Raw genomic sequence first — 26,714 nt, forward strand, 5'->3', positions numbered from 1 at the left:
CCTTCAGGGCTAGCCTGACGGCCCTCAGCTTCAAAAGATTGATAGGGAGTCTGGACTCCGAGGGAGACCAACGACCGCTGACTGTCAACTCATTGGCATGAGCTCCCCATCCCGCGAGGGATGCTTCCGTCACGATCGTCACCTCCAGCAAGGGTAGCCAAAATGGAGACCCCTTCATCAGATTGCTTTCGACGGCCCACCACAGAAGATCCTGGGCGACCAAGGTCAGCACCTGAACGGGATCCGAAATCCTGCCGGAGGACTGCGACCACTGAATCTTGAAAGCCCACTGCAGCGATCTCATCCGCAGCCTGGCCTCTGGCACCAGTAGAATGCAGGATGCCATGAGGCCGAGCAAACCTCAAGAACTCGAACGCCGGGAGACTCTGGGCATGTTGAAACTTGTCCACCTTCTGCAGAATGTGATTAGCCCTCACCTGGGGAGGCGAACACTGCCCCAGGGATGTGTCGAACACTGCTCCGATGTACTGGAGCCGCTGGGTAGGTGTCAAGTGGGACTTCTTTAATTTGAGGGAGAAGCCCAGCCTGTGAAGGGAGTGGCAAGTGACTGACAGATAACCCAGGACTTGCTCGGGAGAGCGTGCCCTGATCAACCAATCGTCCAGGTAGGGGTAGACATGAATCCCCCCTTTCCCGAGATACGCTGCCACCACCACCATTAACTTGGTGAAGACCCTCGAATGTGCAGATCCAGGATGGGTCTCAACCTATTTTCTGGTGCCGAAGGACAAATGTTTCAGTTCTAACCGCTGCCTCGTTCTGAGAGGCGTACCATCTCTATGGCCCCTTTTGCCAGAAGCTGACCTGCAAGGCCCAGGTGCACGAGGTGGTAGTGTTCCATTCAAATAGTAATGAGCCAGTCGCAGCATCATCATTTTATTTATAAATAGATTAACTATATAACTGTGTTAAGTACTCCGCAACACATTCCACACAAACGGGGATAGTCTGTCTTTCTATCCTTGTTAAGGGCAGCTTCTCCAAGTACATCCCTTTTAGATTTATGATGTTCCACTTTCTTCAACTTCATGAATTGCTCCACTTATGGTGCGATACCTCCCTGTCCACCTTGCCTTCAGTTGCAAGGTAAAGCATAATATCCTCCTTGGCCTGTGTACATGTGCTATCATACAAACCCAGCTTCGGCACTCCTCTCTGCTTGGAGGTGGTTACTGAGCTGGTAAACCAGAGACTAAGCTCAGTAATCAGATGCTCGTATTCAGCAAATACCTTGTCACAACCAAGACTGGAGTCACAAAAGCTTACAATAAAAGGGAGCATTGCATGATATATATATTATGAGTTACTCACTGTAGTGACTGACGTACTCTTAGTCTCCTTTACTCCATACTGCAAGGGTGTCCCTTCCAAGGGACGGGAGACAACCTTTTTCACTAGAAAAAAACTCCCCTTTAAATTTAGAGGCATACAGGGGCACGGCCATGGGAGCATGCACTACCCTGACTCTGCACAACGGCACCACTCCTCAGTCTCGTTTGACGCGACGACAATATTTATCATTGACCAATGACACCTGTATTATTAGGGAGGAGGATGGTGGGACGTATGGAGGAAAGGGGACTAAGGACTAACACTACGTTAGTCACTACGGTGAGTAACTTGTAATTACTCTTACGTCCCATCCCCTTTCCTCCATACTGCAAGGGGTGATTACAACTAAATGTAGCCCCAGGCTGGAGAGGAGACCCTCCTTAAGCAAACACGTTCCTTAGAACCGCCTGTCCGAAGGTCGCGTCTGACTTCGAGCCGGCGTCCAAACAGTAATGCTTACAGAAAGCTGAAGGGGTTGCCCAGGTAGTTGCTGTTAGGGAGAATTCTCATTCTATGGCTAATTTCCCTTACCTATAGAGTCCCCCAGGAGCTTTGCTGGATTTGAAGGGTTTGTTTTTTTCTCCTGCTAAGAGTGAGACTCTTTCTTTCCCACTCTTAGACATTTTTGCTATGTGTGTTCTAGGCCATTTTCGTGTTTAATGCCTATGGGATCTTTCTCAACCCCATAGGAACCATCTTTATTCACATGTGTTACACATCACCCGCAACCCCCAAACATAGACTCCATACCCTGGGACTGACTACTGTCTCCCAGAGCATGTAAAGTTCCCATTGACTTTACTAGTCAATTTTTGTGAATTAAACCAGTACAACCCATCTTACAATGGAGGTACTGGGAAGGGCTAATAGTTTTTCCCTTATGTTCATTTTAGAAAGGGTAACGTACAGTCCCTCTCTCAAAAGTTTCTGGCTGGTGGCAGTGGTTACTACCATAAATATTCGACCGCAAATATTTTCCTATGGGATTTTCCCATTGTTCGAGGCTACCACATTTTCTGACAGCCTCTAACATACCGCTGGTGTATTTTAATATTAACTTTACTCCGGTAGGTCTTATTTGCCAGAACTTTAATACAACTTCTTTCTCGTGTCTTTCTCTACACACTTAACCCAGATCGGGTAGTATCCTTTGTTCGTCCTTTTGGCGGGCTTCTGCCAAGAAGCCCTCCTTAAGGCGCCACTGAGTCTGGGGTAGGTCCATTTTGTGGGAAGGGGAGTAGGACCCCTGGACAGGGTTGTCTCCCGCCAAGATGGCCACCCCACTGTGTCAGTGACAGCTAAGCTGTATGAATGGGGCTCTTTTTGTATAAAAGCAGGGTCCTGAGGACTGGAAGAGGAAGATGTTGCCACTGGAACTAAGAAGCAGAAGAGGAGAGAAGCCAAAGACATCTGCAACGACAACCACCGGTGAAGCCCTGCTGCAGCGTCACACCACATTTCTCCACACAACGAGAGAAGATCTTCATCGGTAAGAGCTTTCGTCCCTTGAGCTGGTGGGGCCAACCAGTTTGCCAATTGCCTTCCTGGACCTGCCCTGGTCGAATCGACAGTACCCTGTACTTGGAGACCCGATAGCCTGGCACCCATCCACCCAGACCGTGATTTAAAGGAGCGTACCTTTTATTCGTTAGGCAGCACCGCGGCTGGTTTCATCCCTGGGTAGTGCAGTAACTCTAACCTTCCTCCACGACGAGGGCGTCTCTTCCTCTGCTGGATCCCCCAAACTGCAGGAACTACCAGGAACAACCGCCACCGCAGGAGCCACTTCTTCATTTTAAAGGTACATTGTTCCGCCAGGCCGCCCTTTCTGCGTGGTAGAGCTAAAGGTGTATTAAATCCTTTACCTACATGTTGGGTTGGCCGCCCCTCTCTCTTAACATTGTCTTTCACCTTCTCCATCCACCTTTTTAAAATCGTTAACCAAAGACTTGACTGCAGCTTCAAGAACATTTTGCTTCTGGGCCCTTGCCCTGTAAAACTGACTCTGGCACAGGCCTACTGACTGGCTAAATTTGTTAGAACTGCCTTCACTAGACTGCTTCTCAACTAGAACTGTGTTGGTGCACCTACGTCTTATAACCACCCCTTCCTTCCCACTTTTAAACCTTGTGAAGTACCATTTTGCTCAGTTTTCATTTAAGTATTTGCTATACTGATGTACTGCCTTGCCTAATCTGGTTCACAAACTCATGAGAGGTGTTTCTGGGGCCTGTAAGAAGATATTTCTATGAGACTTGTGTTTTCCCTCCATTGCAAGAAATTGCTAGAGTGCCATTTGTGTTTGGTTTTCACTGTGCCGTTTTGCTCAGTTTTCACTCTTGCTCAAACTTCTCTACAAATTAACTAGGGAGTTGTGGATAGTTTCATTGTCTGAATTTAACTTGCTTAAGAACTGTGACAAATGTGTTTAACTAGAAGTGTATAAAATATATATATATTCTTTTTACTACAAAGCTTTGGTCAGTGTTTCCTTGTTCCATAGTACTGAAGGCCTATTGTGTAAACCCTGAATACTGCTCCTGTTGAATCTGCATGGCGTCGCCCAGGGAGCCAGGGCCCTGTGCCTGCCAAGACGTGGACTGCTGGCACTTCCTTTTCCCTCAGGAGGCAAATAGATCTACCTCAGGATGGCCCCATGCTTTGAAGACCACCTGTTGCACCTGGCTGTTTAATTGCCACTCGTAATTGTCCGCTCCTAGCCTGCTAAGCCTGTCCGCTTCCAAGTTGGCCTCCGCCAGGAGGTGGACGGCCCTGAGGTAGATGTTTTCCAGGGCCCATTCCCACATGCTGACCGCTAGGTCGAACAGCGGAGAGGACCTGGTACCCCTCCCCCTGCTTGTTGACATAGTACATGCAGGTGGAGTTGTCAGTCTGGATCAGGACAATCCTGCTCCCGATGAGTGGAAGGAAGGCCCTGAGGGCTTGAGCACCAGCAAGTTGATATGCGACTCTTGCTCCTGCCGGGTCCAGACTCTGTGGACGCTGTGGTTGTCCAGAGTGTCTCACCAGCCCTGTAGGTTGTAATGGTGACTTGCGAAGCCGGCTGACGGAATGGCCTGCCCGTCCGCAGATTGCAGTCCTTGGACCACCACGTGAGGTCCGAGTGGAGAAAAGAAGGTATGCTGACCAGCTCCGCTAGGGAGCCCTCCTCCTAATTCCATGAGGGTGCGAAGTGTAGCTGCTCTCCCCTCATCCGAAGACTTGCGAACTGCCATGATACCCAGTAGGTGCTGGTACCACCAAGCTGAAGTACCTGGCCTGGTAAGGAAGTGCATAGAGGCCCTCTTGATGGCTGAAATCTTGTCCTTCGAGTGAAAAACTCTCGGAACTGGTATCCCAGATGAGGCCCGTGAATGTGAGGAACTGCGTGGGCTGCAACTGAGACTGCTTGAGGTTGACGGTAAACCCCAGGTCGTGGGATGCACTCAAAAGTGCGGAGGAAGTATGAACCACCCCTTCTGGGGATCTCGCCCTGACGAGCAAGTCGTCCAGGTACGGGTAGACAAGGTGGCCCTGGGCCCTAAGTAGGGCTGCCACTGCATTCATGAGTCTGGTAAATACCCTGGGGGCTGAGTTGAGGCCAAAGGGTAGCACCTTGTATTGGAAATGACGGGATGGGGCTGCCAAATCGGGACGTGTAGGTAGGCGTCCTACAGATCCATGGAGCACATCCAATCTCCCTTGTCTAGTGTCTCTGCAATGAGTTCTGGCGTAACCATCTTGAATTTGTGAAGAGGGAGGAAGAGGTTGAGGGTGGATAGCTCCAACACAACTCTCAGGCCAGCCTGGTTATTTTGTATGGCGAAAATCCTGGAATACAAGCCTAAGCCCCTGTGGGAGGCTGGTACTTTGTCCACTACCTGGCTCTCGACGAGCGACCAGATCTCTGCCAACAGAGTTGCCCTCCCAATCTGTGGGAGTGGAGGGGAGGAAAGAGGAGAGTGAGGTATAGGCAGGCGGTACCCCGTGGTTACTACTGAGAGGATCCAAGGATCCGCAAAGTTCTGGCGCCAGAAATGTACATGAGAGGCTAGCCTTCCCCCCCACTGGAGACACGTGGACCCGGAGGGACACGTCATGCCTTTTTATTTTCTGAGGCTGCTGCTGAGGAGGGCAACTGGAAAAAGCCCTTGCTCCCACCCCTTTTTGTTGCTTGCGTCGGTGCTGACATTGTGGATGCTTTACAAGCTCACCACCTCTGAAGAACTTAGCCTAGACCGCCTGTCACTACTACCTAAAACTGGTTTGGCTACAGCTTCCCAGAGTTGTTCCTGTCACAATATAGGATGGCCTTCTATACATCTGTCTACCAGGCACAGTATAGAAAATCAGTCCTAACAAGCAGCTAATGGAGCTAGGCATTTCGTAAACACTCTTGGTGCAGATTGTAACCCGAAAGACAGCCCCTTGAACTGGAAGTGTTGGTTGCTGACTGTGAACCAGATATATTTCCTGTGTGTTGGATGGGAATGTGAAAATACGTGTCCTCCATTCTCGTAAGTCCAAGATAGGTCTCAGTCCTCCGTCCTCCTTCGGTATTAGGAAGTAGGGGGGAGTACCAGCCCTTGTTCCTCTCCGCTACAGGTACCGGTTCTATGGCACCTTTCTCCAGCAGGTCTACAATTTCCAGCAAGAGGAGCGGATCTGGAACTTTCAGAGAGCTGTTCCCCGGTGGATGACTGAGGAATGCATAGAAAAGGCAGGCAGTAACCTTGGGCAACTGTCTCCAATGCCCAAGCATCCGACGTAATAGCCTGCCATTCCGTCAGATGTTGAGTTAGCCTGCCCCCTACTGGTGTCTTGTGAGGAGAGTCCACAGAGTGATTTAGAGGCGGCTGATGCAGATGCCGAGGGCAAAGAGGCACCTGCTGCTGCTTCAGCTGCTGCTTTTTTATTTTTACCCCGTACACCTCGGATGAATCTTTTTTGACCTCTTTGAACCGACTGTTCTCTGCCTTTTCCGAATGCGGAATAAAAGCGAAAGGACTTACCCCTCCAAGAGGTTCCTGAGGGGCGATATGGCGTTTGACGGATTGCAGCTCCCAGGGATTTTGCTACTGCTTTGGATGTCTAACTTTTCTAGACTGTCATCCGTCTTCTTACCAAACAAAGAAGAGCCGTCAAAGGGCATATTTAAAAGTCTTGCTTGTACATCTGAAGCAAACCCAGACTTTCGCAACCACGCAAATCTGCGGGTTGTAGTACTTGCCGCCATGGCCCTACCGATACTGTCAGCAGAATCAATGCCAGTTTGAAGGGATTCGCACATTGCGTCTTTACCATCCTTAATGATGTTTAGAAACGCTTCCCTTTCTTCTCCCTCTGGGAGGCAGTCAGCCGCTGATGAAGCACACTCCCAAAGTGTGTGGCTGAACCTTGCGAGCGTACAAGTAGCGTTAATAGATTTCAACGCCATGCTACATGCAGAAAAGACTTTCTTAGCCATAGAGTCATATCTTTTGTCATCCCTGTCCTGTGGAACAGTAGGGTATGCCGATTTACTGCCTGATGCAGTTGCTGCTTGAACAACCAGACACTCTGGAGTTGGATGTTTCGACAGAAATTCAGGGTCAGTAGCAGATACCCTATATTTGGCTGATAACTTCTTATTAACTGCCGGGATAACCTCAGGAGTTTCCCAGTTCGCCAATATTTTTCTTTGTAATGCAGCGTGAAATGGAACCACAGGATCCTCCTGTGGGCCTTTAACTACAATGTCTGTAAGGTCATCCTGTTGGAATGCAGGTGAAGGTGTAGACCAACCCATGAATTCTATAATCCTTGCCATTAAAATTCTGTAAGGGTTCTCGGCATGTTCCCCTGGGTCTGGTTTGGCAAATTCTATTTCTGGGGAAGTATCTAACGCACTTGCCTCATATAAGGATTCTTGAAGGTCCTTTAACCTATTTTCCTCAGAGGTAAATTCCTCTGGTTCAGGTGTTGTAGTTCTCTGCAATCCAAAGAGTCTTTCTTGATCCGAATCCTCCCCTTCTTCATAAATTGAAGATAAAGGTCCTAAATGATCAGACCTTGGAAATGGCTTAAATCCCATTTCCAGAGCAGAAGGGGCCAAATTTGTCATAATTGGTTGAGAAAACGTCGACACGGACGTTAAAGGCTTCGAAAACAGAAACCACAAAAAGGCATCGAGAAGATCGGAAGAGGCCTCAAAGAGCTTGAGAAGATCGGAATCCTACTCGAGGTTGTCGATGACATTCTCGAAGTCGTGTTAGAGGCCCTGGGTATGACCACTGGCTGTGAGGTCGTGACAGCCGTGGGTTTGTTCTTTTTCGACATCGGCGTCGAAGACGGCGTCGATTCGATCGACCTATGCGTCGATGAGCCCTTCGATAATGGCATCGATGACGCAGATTTATGCGTCGAAGGGACTTTCGACAATGGCGTCTATGGCACAGTGCCTTTGCTCGAGGGTTCGTGACGCTCGAGTAGTTTCTTTCGCCGGGTGCAGCGACTTGCAGCCTTTCGATTTTTCGGGTCTTTCACCCAGGGTATCACCCTGAGCTGTCTTCGAGGGGGTCGAGGCCGCTTTCTCGAAGACGCTAAGCATCCTTTTACAGAAATCCTCCCACTCAGCCTCAGAGCTATGTTTTGTGGGGTAGGTGACTCTTTCCGGGGAAACAGAAGACGAGGAAGGGGATCTTCGACGTCTCTTACTCGAATGCTTGAATCTCAAAGAGTGGTGGGAACTGCTTCGAGACCTAGAACGAGAATGTTTCCTGTGTTGGCGAGGAGACTAATGTCTCGACTCTGCCGAGGAACTTACGAAGGAGTTTTAACTGTCTTACCTCTCTCAAGCTTCCCCTTACGCTCCTTCAAGGCTTTCGCCGTCATGGACATGCAGTCCTCGCACTCCGAACATTGGTGCTCCGATCCCAGGCACCACAAACCGATCCTGTGAGGATCTGTCAACGACATTTTCTTTCCACAGTCTCGACATTTTTTGAAGCCGAACCGTGGAGTCGTCAGTTCGGATGAGGAAGCCATCGAGTAAGAGTTGGTATTTTCGAGGAATCATGAAGGTTATATCTGACTAACGAACTGAGCAACACGATTCCGAGGCCCACGAAGAGCCGAAAAACGGAACTGAGCAACTGACGCTGCACGAGTCTATTTATACGCATGATGACGTCAGCGACGATACGGAGGCTGTCGAGGGACATCGGCTCGAGGGACGTCGATGCCCAGCACCCTCCACTGAAAAAAGATTACCGAGGCCAGCAAGCTGGAGACAATCTATCAACATAAGGAATACTTCGGAGGACACAATCCCTTCGAAGTACAGGTTCTAATGCACCAGGGACTTACGGGCTTGGCAAATACTACATTTAAATCTAATGTCCCTTTGTGGTCAGCCATTTTGTGTGGCCTGTTTACCAATATGCTTTCCCTAAATAGCCTTCCTTCTTCTTGGAGGACGTAAATCATTTTAATATACAAGTAAGGGGATAGGATTATCATCACATATCGCTATTAGACTCAGCTATTAAAATCTTTGGGTGTCTCATACTTCAAGAACCAATGAGTTGGGCATCAATGAAAAGGTGTCTGGACACATTTCAATCAGGTTTTAAGGCTGGCACTGGGATAGTTCTAAATTGTTATATAATAAACCTGCTCCAAAAGAAGGAGGTTGAACAAAGGCAATCCATTAATTTTGCTTTTTTTAGACATCTTTCAAGCTTTTGAATGCTTTATTAGAACAATTCTTTAGCAAGAATTTGACTCTTTGGGATGTCCAAAGGGCATCCTTAGTATGATTCCACTACATACCAACACTAAAATAAAAGTAATATTAGATCAAGCTGGGAATACTACAAAATGGATATGTACGCATTGCGGTTTTCGACAGGGGTGCGTTCTAGCGCCGCTCTTGTTCAACATTTATATTCATTATTTGGTTAAAACCCTGTATGTCTCTCGCTCCTTCCCACCGATACTTGAATCAACATATATGAAATATCTGGCTTACGCTGATGACATCGCTCTGTTTAACATTAACATGACACCGACTGGATTGCAGCAGGCTTTGGTAGTAACTACCCAATACTTTAGTAAGTTGGATCCAAACTTATATTTAAATGAAGATAATATTAAATTACAATAAGTGAGCTAAACCTAAACTCATCTGGTCACTGAATCACTCGCAGTGGAGCTTGTTACAGCTTTTATATACCTTGGAATAAATGTGCAAACAAAGCGATCCAAATTGATAGATTTAAATCTTATGAGAAGTTTGGCAGCTGTGAAAGTGACCGAACTACGGCTTCTAGACAGGAAATTTGGTCCATTTTCTGCCATACCATTGTTGAATTACTTTCATCAAATAATTATTCCTCGGATACTATACAGGGCTGGATGCCATCTGGTTGGGATCTAACAGACTCTTTTGTGGAGGAAAGCTTTGGCTTTATCACAGGGGACCCCCCATGTTAATTATAAGACATGAGATGGGGTTACTGTGTCTACGGGTCAGAATACATTGGAAAATGGCTTCATTATTTCGGAAGCTCCTTCTTCCTCCATATTGGAGACAAACAACATTATTATACATGTTTGAACAAGACAGGATCGAAAATGGGGTATTAGCAATTAATTATCATTTACTTAATCATCTTAGATAGGAATTCAGAGCTTTTAATGTGTTGCCTAATTATTTATTCAAACAACCGTCAGGGGCTCAGAGCCGAGATGCTTAGATATAAATTGAATTTGCTCTCAACTAAAAGGTTTTAGGGGCAAGACAGAAGGTTGCAAGTTGGGAAAGGTTGTGTAGATCTTGATCTCTAACAGTGGAAACTCTGCGTCACCTTTTAATTGAATGGCCAGCATTGCATGAGCCAAGATTACATATGTTTTCAAGATTTGTTATGAACCCTATCTGAATACTGATCATTTCTGGCCTAGAATTTAAATACTTGAGAATACATTTAGATTGCGTTTCTTATAACATTGTGTGTTTTTCTTCTTCAATTGTGTGTAAAATTGTGGCAGTAGTTTTACTTCTATGCACAGTAAATAAATATGAAAGTAATTAAATAGTTACAAGCAGACGAAGGGGGCAGCACCAAGCTGGCCCCCCACCTTAGCACTGCCTCTACAATTTACAGTGGGAGTCAACAGGCCAGCTAAGGCACAGCTGTTTGGGGTCATTGCTGTTCCCATGATCTGACCCGTTTCACAGACAACCCTATAGGTGCGAGTGCGGAGGTGGACGTAGTCTGAACAACAGTAGGAATGCGAAGCCACTGGGCAAATATGGAGCCCGGAAGGTGACGGGAAGTGACGCACAGTGACATAAGAGGTAACTGGATATTCTGTAGGCATGGGTGTCTTCTGTGGCCCTTCTTCCTTCTCCTGCTCACATCCTGTTTTGACATGGACACAGAAGCACTCCACGACCCTGCATGTGGCAAGCAAACAGGAAATAATGCATTGTATTTTATCTAGAAAGTCTGAGTGCAGAAGCAACCGGTAGGAACAAATACGTGCGAGATACGAAACACAGGGTGGTGAGGCAGGGAAGACTAAGAAGACATAAATGGAGCGGCCCAAGTGAGGTACAGCACCATGACTCTAATCTAACGAATTAGAAAGTGTGTGCTGAAGCAATATAGAGAGAAATAACAGGGGGAGCTCAAGGAGCTGGAACCTATGTGAGCAGGCCGGCCCAGCCATCATATTTGGCAGCTCAACAGAATGTAACGTCAGTCTGGGAAGAAAGCGTCACACTGAAGCTAAAGATCAGTATTGGACAACTGTCCCGGGTTGGGGGCCCCACGACAAGCTACCTACAGTGAAAAAAGGCGATTTGGCTGCACAACAGTGCTGGCCTCACGAGGGGCCGAATCTGCACATGTGAAAGGAAAATTGCTTGTGAGTTTGTCCCGACCCAGAAGCATAATGCCCATGCAGAATGTTGGCGCGCTGCACATAAACTCATAACTAGGGACTAAAGTCAGTATTACAGAGATTAGAGGCAAACAGAAATGAGAAGGTGGTTGATAGATGATAAGGCACGATACTCCCATACCGTGCACCACACAGTCAATAGCCCACTGAAGGACTGGGTGGCAGGCTATTCGGGGCGCCGTAAGACATTGTTGCAAAACATAACTGGCCATCCACAGCGGAGGGACCACTTCTAGAATCGACATGGCCTCCAAAGTGTAGTTAAAGGGAAGCAGCCAACAATGGAGGAGTATGCCAAATCACCACAGACAACAGAGGTGGTTCGAAATAAGGGGCGCAACGTGCAGGGTGAAGCGTCCCTGGCTCATAACGACCAACAGATCCTGGAAGCGATCGCACACTTGAAGGCATCATGGGAGAGCAGGCTCAATACCGCTATGGCTGAATTAAAGACCTTGCTGGAATTTAAGATAGGCGCTGTAAGTGTGGACATTAATTTGCTGTGGCAGGAAGTGAAGGCGCTAGCAGAACACACAAGCGGACTGGAAACAGAGGTGAAGGCTAATACTGCCACCTGCATGACGAATGCCAAAGAAGTTCATACACTACAACAGCAAGTGCGCAACGTGGAAAACAGAGCGGAAGAAGCAGAAGGGCGGGCGCGCTGGAATCACGTACGAATCATGGCACTCCCGGAAGCAGACGAAGGATCGGATCCGATTGACTGTCGAGACCATGCTGCTACAGGAAATCAAAGGAGGAGTGCTCACCCAACTCATTTGACTGGAGATAAATGGGAGGTGGTGGTCAGGAAATGGAAAGGGACCACCATAGGAGCAACGTATTCGGCATCCAAATCTTAACGTGGATAGCACCACATGTTCTGTTTAAACTATTACAGTCAACCATAGAGTCAGACGGGAGGATGGGGCTGATAAGAGGGTTAGTAGAAAATAGAGAGGTGAGCATTGTTAACTCGTATGCCCCGAATCAGGACGCCACTGGCTACTTTAAGAACTTATACATCAAGGTTAGTCTGTATATGGATGGAGTGGTTAAATAGGGGGCATGGGTGGGGAGATTTCAACTGTACGTTGGACTCCAAGCTCGACAGATCAGATGAGAAGATTGAGAGGCCCACCCGGGTAGCTAAAGCTTTGAAAGCCCTATTAAGCGATTTTCGACTAGTGGATGTGTGGAGAATGCACCATCCACAGAATAGAGAATACGCTCACTATACTGCCCCGCAGAACCTACACACCTGGCTAGGTTACATATTTGTTGCATCAGAGTTGACGGGAGAAATGATGAAAGCGGACGACAAAGCTGTGGTCCTCTCAGACCACGCGCCGTTGCTAGTAACATGGCAGTACTTGTCCCCTAGGGCTAGAATCCCGACATGGAGACTTAAGGCTGAGGCATTAAAAGACACAGGGTTCAGGGAAGACCTGAGGAAATAAATACGAGAGTATTTTGAACACAACAACGGGAGTGTAAGATCGGCTGATACACTAAGGGAGGCATTTAAGGTGGAGGTGAGGGGAGCGGCGATATCTAAGTCAAAAGGGTTGCAGGGCAGTATTATAGAGGAATTGCATGATGCCGAAAAGAGAATAGAGACCAAAATGCGGGAGGGTGTGAATTCCCTAGAAGAGTGAGACCATACGCCAACTACAACAAGATTGCGGGGATCACTGGGAAAGACTATACAAACCTGAACTACAAAAAATACATAGAAAGGCAACACGCACAAGGAGATAAGCCTGGCAGCCTATTAGCCTGGTTATATAAAAGCAAGCACCCCAGACAAACAATTAGAGCAGTGCAGGGGATGGATGGGCAGACATTAGATACCCAGGAAGGTGTGAACAAATGCTATCTATCAACGATTATACACAGACGTTATTGGGGGTGGGGGGAATCGATGCAATGGAAACATCGGCAGAGATAAATCTTCCCAAACTGGAGGCAGCAGAAAGGGAGAACCTAGAGGCTACAATTACGTTAGAAGAATGAGAAAAAATGATCAAGCTCCTACCCACTAATAGAGCCCCAGGCGCAGATGGACTCCCAAGTGAAATCTACAAAACAAATAGGTCAGACTTGCTCCCTCCGATGCTTGGAATGTTGAACGAGGCGTTTGACAGAGGCACGCTGCCAGAGTCCCTTAGGGAAGCGATCATCATCCCGCTATTAAACCTAATAACCGAGCACAGACTGCAGATCATATAGGCCACTATCAATGCTTAACCAAGACAGTAAGATACTTACAGCAGTGATGGCCAATAGGTCGAGACCAGTTATCAAACTCATATACCCCGATCAGAAAGGGTATGTCCCGCGCAGGAGTATATCCGACAACCTTAGGAGACTCCATCATGTCATAGAAAAGACAGAAGGGGGCTCCCAAGAGGTAGCAGTAGTCTCATTAGATGCAGTGAAAGCCTTCGACTCAGTTAAATAGCCTTGGTTGATGGCAGCCTTGAAGGAATATGTATCGGGCCCACATATTTGAAGTGGGTCCAACTGCTGTATAGCAGACCGTTGGCTCGAGTCAGGACAGGAGCGACCATCTCAGAACAGTGGCAACTTAGTAGGGGTACTAGACAGGGATGGCCATGGTCCCCGATGCTTTTTATATTGGCACTTGAACCCCTGGGAATATACTTGAGGCAGGAATATGGAGAAGTGGGGATCAGAACTAATGGGGAGCACCACCTGATATCACTGTATGCAGATGACATGCTGCTGTACTTTAAGTACCCTGAGGAAAACCTCCAGTATATTTTGGAAGTTATGGAGTGATACGCGGTGCTGCCTGGCATAACAGTAAGCCCCAAAAAAAAAATCGAGAATATTCCCCCTCGTTAGATATGTGGGGATACCACAGGATGAACTGCCGGTATTAAAGGTAAAATGGGAACCCGAGAATTGTGGATAGATGTACACCACAGGGTTGAAGTTGAACAAAGACAGAACACAGAGAAGGTGCTGTCTGGGATTGAAAATAGCATGGTGTTTTGGGCCAAACTTCCTTTGACTATGATGGGGAGAGTGGCACTGTTGAAAATTGTGGTGCTGTCCAGGCTACTACATTTCTTTGCGAACATACCATACATGATACCCAAACGATTCTTTATCAAAGTGTATGTAGGGGGTTCATATGGCACAACTCCAGAAACAGAATAGCATTATGGAAACTACAAAACCGATATGAACAAGGAAGCATTAGATTGCCCAATTTTAAGGTACATTATCTGGCTAGCCAACTCCAATACGTAGCAAGGTGGCTATCACAGGATCCTACACCAGAGTCCAAACTGTTGAAGTCCGAGTGTACCCCATTTTTTTTTAACAAATGGATATGGCTGCCAAAATCGCAGTGTGACTGAGGGACAAGACTGCTAGATTTGGGTGTGAAAATGTGGCAAAGAGCCTGCCAGGTAATGGAGAACCTGCACCCGTGCTCCCCACAGATACCGCTGGTGGCACTGAAGGGGATTGATGAACAAATGAGGAAGGTAATCAGGAGGCAATGGGAACCGATTGGTATAGCTACCCTGGGGATGTGTGGCTAGACGAGAAGGCGGTTGAGTTTGATACACTTGCGACAGACACCGGTCTACACCGGGGACAATACATCACATATGCTTGGCTGGTAAAGACGATAAAAGATACATGGTCGGAGACAGTGTTGACCCGACAGCCGATACTGCCATAGGAACATTTTCTGATGTGTCAGATGGGGTCCATGAGGTCTCCCGAGTATATGAACTGCTGATGTCTAAGGTGGAGAAGGAGCTGATCCAGACAAGGCGGGATTGGGAGGATGAAGCTGGGGAATCCATGGATGACAGGTTGTGGGTGAGGGTGCAGGGATACCACAAAAAAAGTATCGAGGAACGTGAGACTGCAACAGATTCAATTATATGTTACCCAAAGAGCATTTACGACTCCTAAGAAGATAGCTCAGTTTAAAAATGCGTGTATACAAACATGCCCAAAATGTGGGGAGGTAAAAACAGTGATGATACATATATTCTGGGTATGCCCTGAAATAAGGAGATTCTGGGGGAGGTAGCCCGCCTCATGGCAGAGAAAGAGAGAAGTCTGGACGTGGACTCCCTGTGGGCGTGTATGTTAGGGGGGTTACCCAGGCCGCGCAACCTGAAACACATGAGTAAACTCAAAGACCTGGCTTACATACTAGCTAAGCGCAGAATAGCTACGGGCTGGAAAGCAAGTAGAAGACCGAGAGTGGAAGTCTGGGGGCATGATCTTCAAAAATGGGCAGAGGCTGAAACTGTAGTGTGGAATTAAGCAGTAAACGGGTTGGGAGGAAGAAGCGGATACGTTGATAGCCTGGAGGCAAATAGTAGCTACACTATCGGGGCCTGGCCAGACAAGCCCAAAGGATGATAGCTCTTCAGAGGGAGAAGAGGAATGGGGCGCCCCTTGAATAAGGAATGGGTGGTGGCAACGTGGGGTAGGCTCAGGGAGCGGTGGGGGTTAGTTGGGGGTGGGGGCAGAGAAAACAACATGAAACTACATGAAGATTGTAATGCATACTTATTGTTACATTGTAAGTTTTTCAAGTTGGAATGAATAAAAATGGTTATTAAAAAAATATATTTTTTACCCCCATATTTTGATCTGCAAAGGAAATTGTACCGGGGAAACAATGGTCACAACAATGCCAAAAAACATCCCTCCACTGAATAGTTAAATTTTCTGGTGTGTACCCTGAAGCAAATTTCAAATTATCTTTGGAGCAGCTAAATGACAGGACGCTTGAGCCCATCGAAAATTGGATAAGAAATGTAAGAATTGCCATGTTACAGCAGGGGCAAGGCTGACTGGATGTAGTTCACACCCACCCTTTAACGTTATCAAACTTCTCTGCCAACACTAGTGTAGAACTACAAAATCATGAACCAATTGGTCAATTTACTAATGTGCATTATACCTTTTGCTACATGGTCTAGGTATACCTTGCATGATATGGGACACTGCAGATAACCACAGCAGAGATACCAAGTGAAAAGGATACAAATGCACCAAAGACAACAATGCTATTCAGCTTGTGAAGCAAGAGGTGTAACATCAAACATATTTCTACTGGGGTACTGGGTAGCTGGGGAGCTCACAGTAAGGAGCCGATAGAAGCAGTCTAGAACTGGACGCCCAAATGTCAACAGACTATACCAGATCTCAACAGTAGTCGGACCGTGTCTGGAAACAGGACAACAAAATAAGAGCTGGTCGAAAGAGCCAGAGAGCGTGGTCACCTGATACGCGGAACCAGAAACCAGGAAGCTTCTGCAGAACCTCCACAGAGCTCTGACAGAAAAGGAGGTCCTGAACAGGGGCGAGAGACACAGAAGCAGCCGAGGGAGACGGGTGAGCAACCAGAGGAGGGTTTAGATCTCGGGAGGCTTGCTCGGAACCCAGAGGGATAATACCGCATTGGGGCACGCGTCTAGGACCGGCATCCAATTAGGAGAGGCATCTATAGTCATCTTTGCGGCAGACCTGGCAGACTGGGAGACCAGGGCTGACTAAACCACGAACAAGAGAACCAATACAAAAGGGGTCCAGAACCCAAGAGAAAGAAACCAATGGGCCAGGACCTGAGAGAAAGAAACCAAAGGAGTCTGGGACACGAGAGAAAGAAACCAAAGTGGTCCGGGACACGAGAGAAAGAAACCAAAGGGGTCCGGGACACGAGAGAAAGAAACCAAAGGGGTCCGGGACACGAGAGAAAGAAACCAAAGGGGTCCGGGACACGAGAGAAAGAAACCAAAGGGGTCCGGGACACGAGAGAAAGAAACCAAAGGGGTCAAGATCAACAGAAAGAAACCAAAGGTGTTTAGGACCCAAGCAAAAGAAAACCAATACCACAGTGGCCTGGAACCTAACACAAAAAGAACACCTTGAAGGATAGTGAACCTGGTAAAATTATTGATAATCAAGAACTAACAAGGGATTGGGATCCTGACAAGTTTCAAAATGGGAATAAAGGCAATCACACTTGATAGTCTGTAAAAACTGTCAACTTTTATTCAAACACAAACTATTAATTGCAAGATAGATTCTCTGTAGTTGTTTACAACTCTAGCTTCTCTTCACTGCTGAAGTAAAATGTCTAAATTCTTCCAGAAGCTGTGCCAGAATCCGTCTCTCAACTTGCCACTTAGACTGAACTTTTCTTATCTACTAAATTTAACTTGAACATTCTCCAGCCACTTTCAATCCCATCTTAAAAGTCTCTGCATTCTTTCTTTCTTTGTTTTTATTTATCTCTCCTTCCACTTTGCACTATATTTCTTATTATTAAAGTCTGACTTTCTCTTTATCCTTTCGTTCGTCTCTTTTCCTAGCTGCAGTTCCACTGATAACTCCTAGAGGACCTCGCAACAGGCTTAACATTAATTCTTGGTACCTGCTGTTCCACTGGTGGCTCCTAGAGGTCCTTGCAACCCGGCCTTTACTTTCTCTACATTTGGGAAGTGAGATCAGCGGTTTCAGATCCCAGATCTCTCTGCTCGGTTCAGTCCCTTATCACTTCTCCACTTCACTTCTCTAGGTGCTCCTCAAAAATGTTGCTGTCAGTTATCAGCTGTTCGTGGAGCTTCTCCTTTCACGGACCACAACAAAGTCAATGGCTTTAAGTATAGCAACTTATTTCTGCGGATTTGACTTCAGGCTTCCTTCCAGCGTAGCGGACACTCGGATCAATGTTTCTACCTCTATTTAAAACAAACTCTTTAACTGAAGATCATTTGTCAGGGCTACCTTCTAATAAGCCCAGGCATAACGGTTCTCCCTCTCTTCATCTTCCGTCACCTGCCAACCAGGACACACAGGAGACCAGCTTAGATAAAAGCACCTACAAAGTTAAACTCTTCTCCGATTCGCCAGTTAAAAAGGTCCTTTTAACATGTATATGTCCCGCCTTCGTTCACTCATTCCTTTATTCTGAATAATGCTGTGAGGTGCTGTGAGGCCGGATGTTATCAGATAACATCCCCTGGTTTCATATACTTTAACCCCTCATGTGATTGACCCTTTCACAGATCCACACCCAACAACTGCCTCCAAAGCCAATGTCCTAGTCACAATACCTAGCAGGATAGTGAACCAGGTGGTTTGTGAACAGGGTGAGCATTGCAAGAAAATACACGAGAAGGGAGACATAGCCCTTGGTGTTTATGAACATTGTGGAAGAAGCCAAGAGAAGGGAGTCATTTTCTTTGCATGAACAAGTGCTTTAGAAAGGTTGGTGGGGGGAGGGAGTCTATGTGCCTTATTGGAACCTCAATCCAAGGAGCCTAAATCCAAGGACTTTTTGATTTGTATCCTTTGACAAGAACATTTCATTTGCATCGTCCAAGGGTGCACTTTCGGTTGCCATCCAAAAGGAGGAAGACATTCTTCTGGCACAAGAAGATCACCCCTTTTCCTTAGCTGAGTTTATAGTTTAACGGGTGGAAATAGGTTTTTGGACACAAGACGGTGGTCTCTTTGCTTTAGACTGACATCCCGACACATTCCTTAGCATTTAGTTCAGGCAGGGAAACCCCTCCAGGAACTAGGCTCAGACAGGGGTTTCTCTTATCTCACCAATAAAAGTGTACATAAGCCCCTCAACGCTCGCACCAGAATAAATACAACCCACTAGAGAAAAATGGCCAGCACACCTCTTGCAAGGAGAACAAGGTTTATTCTCATAAAAAACAAGAACGCAATAGCAGAAAAAGCTGCTGCCACGGAGCACTAACAAAATCAACACGGGTGGTAGCTTATAGGCAAAAGGCGTCACAATTGACATACACCACATAGGTTACAAATCCCCATAGCTGGTTGGTGCAACCATATACATAGGCGGCCTGCTCCATAGGGGATGCCATGTCGTTGGTCCCCGCTTCTCCGGTCTGTCTTCTTCCATGTGGGGTTCTTCTTAGCACGTCATCATGCACACAGTTCTTAATTGGCAATTAAAGGTTACAAAGCATAACATGCCCTATGTGTTGGCCTAATGTGTACCTGGTACTGCAGACATGGGCACATAGGCTACTTTCGAGGTCACACTATCTTACAAATCCCAACGCGATCCCAGACGTGTCGGCCCCATTCAAGTTCTTTCCACCTCAGACTTAAATGTGTTACTTTCCCTCCCTGGCACCTCACAGCACAAATCACAGGGGCCTAGGGTATTTTGCTATGGTCACTCGGATAGTTTGACAATCTAACAGCTTTATGGTCGGTGGTCTGGGACTGACCTGTACTCTGAATGTTGGGGTCTTGGGACAGGGGCATCTGGACACTATAACTTAAGATATAGGCTGGAGTACGTCAGAGGGTAGTGCCCTTCTCGTAGGTAGCTCTCGGCCATCTCATCTACTCCCCATTACATAATAATCTATTACAAGGCAGCTTCTTTTAACAACCCTCTCCCCCCTGCAACCTTCCCAAGCACCTACAACGCATGTTAGGCCTCTGCTGCATTCGGAACCTCTTGGGGACCTGGGACGATCGCCCCTGCTTCCCAGCAAAGGTCAACAGCCAAAAACATGCCACCTGTGTATCTGCCTCCTAAGCTTATACCCTTACAGTGCCAAAACCAGGAAACAAATTCCCAGGCGTGTTTTGTTGTCTTCCAGTGAAGGGACACCCTTTTGAGTAGTGAACTATGTACAATCATTTTGCCTAATTCGTAGAAGCCCACTTAGTATCTGAAAAACAACAGCCTGACTTCACACCTGTCATGTGACAAGGGCACCGCTTTTTTAAACCCTGCCCACTTAGATGTAGTTCCCATTTTATTTCAAGGATTCTGCAAATTCTGGCATCTAACAAAGTATTGAAACAGCATTTGCAGCCAGACCTGGTACATGTCAACAACACAAGGCTCCAACAGGATCTCTGCTACAGAAGCAGGTTAAGAGGGGTGCGGCCATCAGCAGTGAATATTTTATAAATATGGCCAAAGAATAAAATACTAGGTGCACATTTGCTTATTTGAATCAAGGGACTGGCTGGATTTTCTGAAACAAAGACTTTGCAATTGTGAAAGAATGAGCTTGCCAAGCAATTCGAAAAAGGTTGCTAATAAGGAACTGTGTAACAGACTACCACACATCACTCCTCTACCCACAAAACTTACTTCAAAAGTGAGTTTGTTTTTCTCTTTATCGGAGAAGGGGAACCTTTGGCATACAACATCTCTCAAATACTCTTCGACAAATTCCATGGTCTGGGAGAACCGCTCTTTGATTTCATCCTTTGATGTCGAGCTGCTGTCATAGCTGCAGGGAAAAAGGAAATCGGTCCAGGTTAAGAGGCTCTGAAATACTGTGCATGCAGTAAGCAGTGAGGGGTTAAGAACACTATGCGCCAAAGTGAGACTCAAGATTTGTGGGACAACCATTCCATACAAAAATTTATTTTTTACCAGAAAAAAAGTAAAACACTGAAAGCCCAAGTATCTGGTCCCACCGTTAGCCAGGGCCCAAAGAATTAATTGGCATTCCCGCATTCAGATTCTGTCATTTTGCACCACGTCATAAGTTCATGGACACATCTTTCGCCTTTACCTTCATAGATTCCTATGGAGCACCTGTTACCCTCACCTGGTATCCACAGGGACGCCACCCAGCTGGGTTACTCGCTGGTATGCTTCTCAGCTTTGCCCTGATGTGGTCTGCGGGGAAGGTTCGGCCTGAAAATACAGGAGGACTGTGTTCAAGACTGACCGACTGGGCTAAGTATCCTCCCTCCACCCCCGTATGCTTGAAGTCCCTATGGAGCCCTCTCCTCACCTTGTGGTACAATTAGGCGTGCTCTCCGTCCTGCCTTCTTTGCAGGGGCGTGTTGTCTTTCATGGGCGAATGCGGTCCAGTTACTTCACTGACGCCGGCCCGTTTGATATTGTTCAGGTAGGTCTTATTGCTGTTCTTTAGTTTTGTTGCTATCCTGCATGCCTTTCTTTGTTTAAAATGTATCTTTTTTCTCCCTTAGGTATGCAGAGCTTCAGCGTGGCGAACTGGCTTGGTTGAGCCCCTCTGGTAAATGATGGCGCATTAAGAGTGTTATGATGCGGTAAGTAAGCGATATGCGCAGCGCTGCGAAGTCGTGCCTTTGCTAACCTGTGTTTTCCTTCCTTGTAGGTTGCAGTGTTCTTCAGCGCAAGTGGAATGTCCGGAGTGGTGCCAGCCGAGAGGCGACCAGCCAGGTAAGCCTTTTGAGCAGTTCGTAATTTGTAAATGTCTCTTGCCTCTATCTTCCTCTTTCAGGTCGTTCTGTCCGGGAGGCGTTTAGATTCGAGGAAGCTGTTCTCAGTAGCTGCAAGTGTTTAAAGATGAAGACTGCAGGTAAGATGCTGCTGCTAATGATGTTCCTTTTGTCTCCTCGCAGGTTCTGCTTCTCCGAGGTTCGAGGGAATAGCTGGACACAGTGAGCATCACGTTGCAAGCTGCAAAGTAACACCAAGCATGTTCTGCAGTCAGGGTGTGGTTTATATAGCCCAGGTAAAATAGTACCCGTGAAAGTAGTTCCAGGCCTGCCACACCCAAAACACTAGAACGCATAGCTTGGTTCTTAGAACCAAGCTATGTGGATGCCTCCATTTTGGCTGACAATACAATAAAGTAGTTCCCAAGCACATTGTTGTTCATGGTATATGAGCCTGGCGCCATAGGCGCCAGGACTGGCCCCATGAGGGCTTTTGAAGAGGATGGCAGGCTCTAGAGGCCAGAGTCCTGACTCCACATGGCCAATGGGTTTGCCAGAGGGGGTTTTGGGCGAGGGTCGTGACAGCACCCTGGTCTTACTGCTTATTTTTTTACTGTCCTGATTTTTTCGATATCAGTAAAGCTTCTGCTTTACTAACCTTGGCTGATTTACCAATTCTATTTTCTTTTTAAATGTATTAAACATTTTCTTAAAATTTTCATGACAAAAGCTTGTCTTGCAGTCTTCAATTGGATATAGGTATATAACAGATACATTCCCATCTTTAAGAGCATCAATTCCAGGAGTATCACTTATAAAACATATTCGTCAACATTTCCCATATCTTCATACAAGCCTCAATCCCCCTCTTACGTGACCCACTCACCCACCCAATAGTACCATTTGCAATGACAATATTCTTGCCACCTCGTGGTGGTGGATAATCCGGTTCCTCAACAATTTATCCTAGATCTCATGCCATGCCGAATATCGTGCCTCAGTTCAATCCCTCAGGGACATATGGAAACCCAAGTCAATTTCAGCCCTCACCCATTTACGAAAGGCCCTATGCCAATCTCCCATCTTGGATCCCCCCTGAGCCTTCCAGACCATAGCAATCACCCTTCTTGCTAACCGTAAACCCAACGCCAGGGCTCTGACCACACCTTTCCCTCGTCTGCCCTTCCCAAGGGACAGAAGACCTAATAGGCAGAGTTTGATTGTGAGCTGAACCTTTACCGCAAGTCATTTTGACAGGTCTGAGTAAAAAGCCTACAAGAAGCCAATCACCTGATTACATCCCCACATGAATATAAACGCCCAGTCTCTCTCCTACATCACCAACACGCCAGATCTATACCGACCACCTTTTTAGCGACCCTCACTAGGGTTATGTATGCCTGCTGCACTTATATTGTATCCACTGGAATCGAACATTTCTTGAGACCCACTTCATGTGTTCAAGTACCTTACGTAAACGTGACTTCGGAGAGCTGCTCACCAATATCCTTTTCCCATTTAAGTCTAAGCCTAGCGCCCTATCATTGCATTCAATCCTATTTGCAGCATACAACTCCAACACACTTCCATCCTTCCACTAAATGCAACAAAGTTACATTCTTAGCATGGATCCACGGCTTCTCTGGGAACCCAAATCTCCCTCACTCTTGCCATCAACGTGACAAACTCACAAAAATGTAAGCGAACTGACGAATGAGCCATTTTCAATTCTGTGTATGTGAAGGCTGTGTCCCCAACAAATAAATCATCTATGACCCTACCTCGACCCAGATGTCTGATGGCCTCCCCCTTCTTCCCAGTCACTATTCTCCTTAATGTACTGCAGCCCAAAGGCATAACCAGTAAAAAGGGAATTATCTGTCCCACCGGTCCACTGGCTTTCCACCAAACGGGAATAATTGTACCCATCTAGAACTTGACGAGGTTCCGACTCCTTCATGATCCAGGTCGTAATTCGATCTTCCGGTGGTTGAGCAAACCAATAACTAAGTGCTGCAAAATTGATGCCCATAGTAAGCCAGGTGCCCGGTCCTCCCCACCCCCCTTTACCCGCCAGGAGCTGTACAGTACCCAAGGACATCCTCAGCGTCTGCCCCTTCCATAGCAGCCTGCATAAGATACTATGCATCAACTGAAAGCAAGCAGCATCAGCATGAACTGGAAGACATACTGTAATCTAGTCAACAATCACCAGGGCCATTCGACCCATCAGAGAGGTGGAACTTGATCCAAAATTCTCTAAAATACCATAACAAGTCTACCGACATTCTGACTATACATCCACTCCCAATCCACACTTACCCTTATTCCCCAGATACTTAAATCCTGTATCCAACGTTTCCATACCGGAATATGCAAGCTCTCCAGTAGCACCAGTAGGCAACACATAAATGGCTGACTTGGACTTGTTGACCACCAGACCAGATAACTCAACAAATTCTTAAACCATATGCATGTCTTGAACTAGATTCAATTCCAGATTCAGGATGTACAATAGTACATCATCGGCATACATAGATGTACAGTCTCTGGAACCTCCCCTCCCCCAAAATAACAAACACATTTCCTGGTGTCTGCAACAGTAAAACCCTCCCAAAAGGTTCAATAACAGGCACAAAAATCGGAGGAGAGAGCGGGCATCCTTACCAAGTCCCCCACTGTGCCCACCACCAGGTAGAGATCAACCCATTCACCTGAACCCTGGATGCCGAGCTTTCGTATAGCAACTTAACCCACCTAATAAAGCTGACCCCCAAGAGCCATACTCTCTAAAAGCGTCCATTGAAAATCCCAGGAGACAGAATGAAACACCTTTTATGAATCTAAGCTAATCAATGATAACCTCTCCTCAGTCCGTCAGTGTTTGTTTGTCCAGGATCAAGAGTAGTCGCCGCAGGTTGTCCATAGTGGATCTCCTCAGAATACAAGTCTGGTTGGGATGGACCAAGGGTTGCATACACAAGGTTAATTGTCTCGCTAACACCTTGCACAGGATTTTAACCTCAACATTTAACATGGACAGGGAAGGTATAATGCACACTCAGCCAGATCCTCCCTTCATTATTACTAGAGCCTCCAGCATGGACTCTGGGAAACTCCCCTCTTGTCTTAGCCTCCAGAAATACTTCCAATAGCTTAGGTGCCAGGATATCAACATATTCCCGGTACACTTCCACTGAAATCCCATCCGTCCCAGGGGTCTTACTCTGGGATAAACTGCTGATTGCTCGAACTACCTCTTGCAAATCCACCTCCCCATCTAACTGCTCCCACTGATGGTCATCTAGTATTGCTAGCTCAGCCTTCTCAATCAACCGAGTTGCATGACTAGCATCAAACTAACCCCCACCCACCTTTTCTTGATACATTGAGTCATAAAAATCTCAGAACTCAGCACAGATTCCATCACTATACGTAACCACCAACCTGTCAGGCTCCGGACACCTTCACAAAGCTGCAACCACCCTTTTTTTCTAACCAACCACGCCAGTCATTTACCTGCCTGCCTTGTTTCATTCCGAGTGCTCAGAGGACACATACCCAGTATAAGTGCGGGTGTCCAATCGTTCCCTTACTTCGCATAAATCTCCCTTTGAGGTGCTAAACTCATCACGCTGAATCCTCCCTAGTGCTAGCTCCTGGTCCAGCTATGCAACCTTTAATTCAAGGTTCTTAATTCTCTCCCACTCTTAATGGATATGCATAGCTCTCTTATAAGAGCCTTCAATGCCTTCCACTCAGTAGACCTCCGCACGGTTGTGCCCCAGTTATCTTCAAGAAATTGGCAAATACCATCACCAAGACAAGCCCTAAATTAGACATCCTCCAACATCCGGTTATCAAAATTCCACTTAGAGATAAGCAGCCAGACGCCCGTTTGAGCCAACCACACCAAGACAGGCGAATGGTCCAATAATGACCTATCCAGATACTCCACAATTGACACCCATTTAAATTTCTCCCTCCCCCACCCCACAACCGAGAATTTGCAATAAATTCACAAATAAAATGTGTGAAGTGTCGAAAAATAAGAATAACTACGTTTGTCCATATGTAGTACCCTTCATGCATCTGTCAGACAAAGATCTCCTACCACTTGTGATAAGGCTTTTGTTGCAATACCCAAAAGTCTTATCGTGGTACGAACCACATCCAATGTGCCATCCAATATGCAATTAAAAACTCCAGGCCAGACATTCCTATGCAGTACCAATATATCATTTCATGAAAAAACTCAGCTTGAGCTACATTAAGGGTATAGATCCCAAGTAAAATACTGGTATTCCCAGAAACTCCCTAACTATACCCACAAATCTACCTTCCTTGTACACCATAGTCTGCGAAACCTTCAACAATGCAGTGTCCCTGATCCATACAAGCATCTCCTAGCGCAAGTGCTGAATGTGGTGCCAGACATCCCTGCTAGTGTTTCTGAACCCACTGTAACCTGAGGGCATCCAGGAGACTTTCTTGAAGGATGGCAACGTTGATTTCATTTTTGTAAAGGTACAAACGGATCCAACCCCTTCTAACGATGATATTCAGCCCTCTCACATTCCAGCTGAGCAACTTTAACCGAGTCATCCCGCCAAATCAATTACTTTCACCCAACCCATTAAGGACCCACAGCAGACTAAATTCCACATATAGCCGACAAGTGAGCAGCAAACCAACAACCCCTCATTCCCAAACCATAGCCCCTCTACCTACCCCGTACTCCAACTCATCAAACTGCCCCCACCCCTAACTATTCCTACGTTACCGCACCAAATATAGGCATTCCAGTAAACCAATCGTTAGCCTCACATCTCCCCAGAAAATTCACATTTTGCATTGCTGCTTTAAAAACTAGCCCTTTTCCCGCTCTTCTAGGAAAGTTAAATCTGGGTATTTTCCATTGCTGCTGTGTTTAAAAACTAGGCCTTTTAGCTTACATTTAGGAAAGTAAAACCTGGTTTTGCATTATGGTACCTGAGGTACCGTTAACTGTGTCTCATTAGGCTCTCTCCCACTCTCTAGGTCCCCACCCCGTGGGAGTACCTTGTACTGCTGATTATAGCTGTATGCTCCTTCTGCATGTTCCCTACTGTGTGAACCTCCCAAACACCACCCCGCCTCTGCGCTCCATGTGTTGAGCAGCGCTGGGCTGTGCAACC

General features: G+C 46.7%; 1 protein-coding gene across 7 annotated transcripts in view; it reads right to left on the bottom strand.

Moving 5' to 3' along the window:
• ITPR1 (inositol 1,4,5-trisphosphate receptor type 1) overlaps positions 1 to 26,714 on the bottom strand; it is a 3,145,915-nt gene that overhangs the window by 2,129,350 nt on the left and 989,851 nt on the right. For all 7 annotated transcript variants that reach the window (XM_069643506.1, XM_069643503.1, XM_069643505.1 and 4 more), the window contains exon 20: positions 20,471 to 20,612. In XM_069643506.1, the coding sequence (XP_069499607.1) occupies positions 20,471 to 20,612 (142 nt within the window). The remainder of the gene's footprint in view (positions 1 to 20,470; positions 20,613 to 26,714) is intronic.

Source organism: Ambystoma mexicanum, chromosome 2p, assembly GCF_040938575.1.
Source record: "Ambystoma mexicanum isolate Mex_15411 chromosome 2p, UKY_AmexF1_1, whole genome shotgun sequence".
Classification (NCBI taxonomy): domain Eukaryota; kingdom Metazoa; phylum Chordata; class Amphibia; order Caudata; family Ambystomatidae; genus Ambystoma; species Ambystoma mexicanum.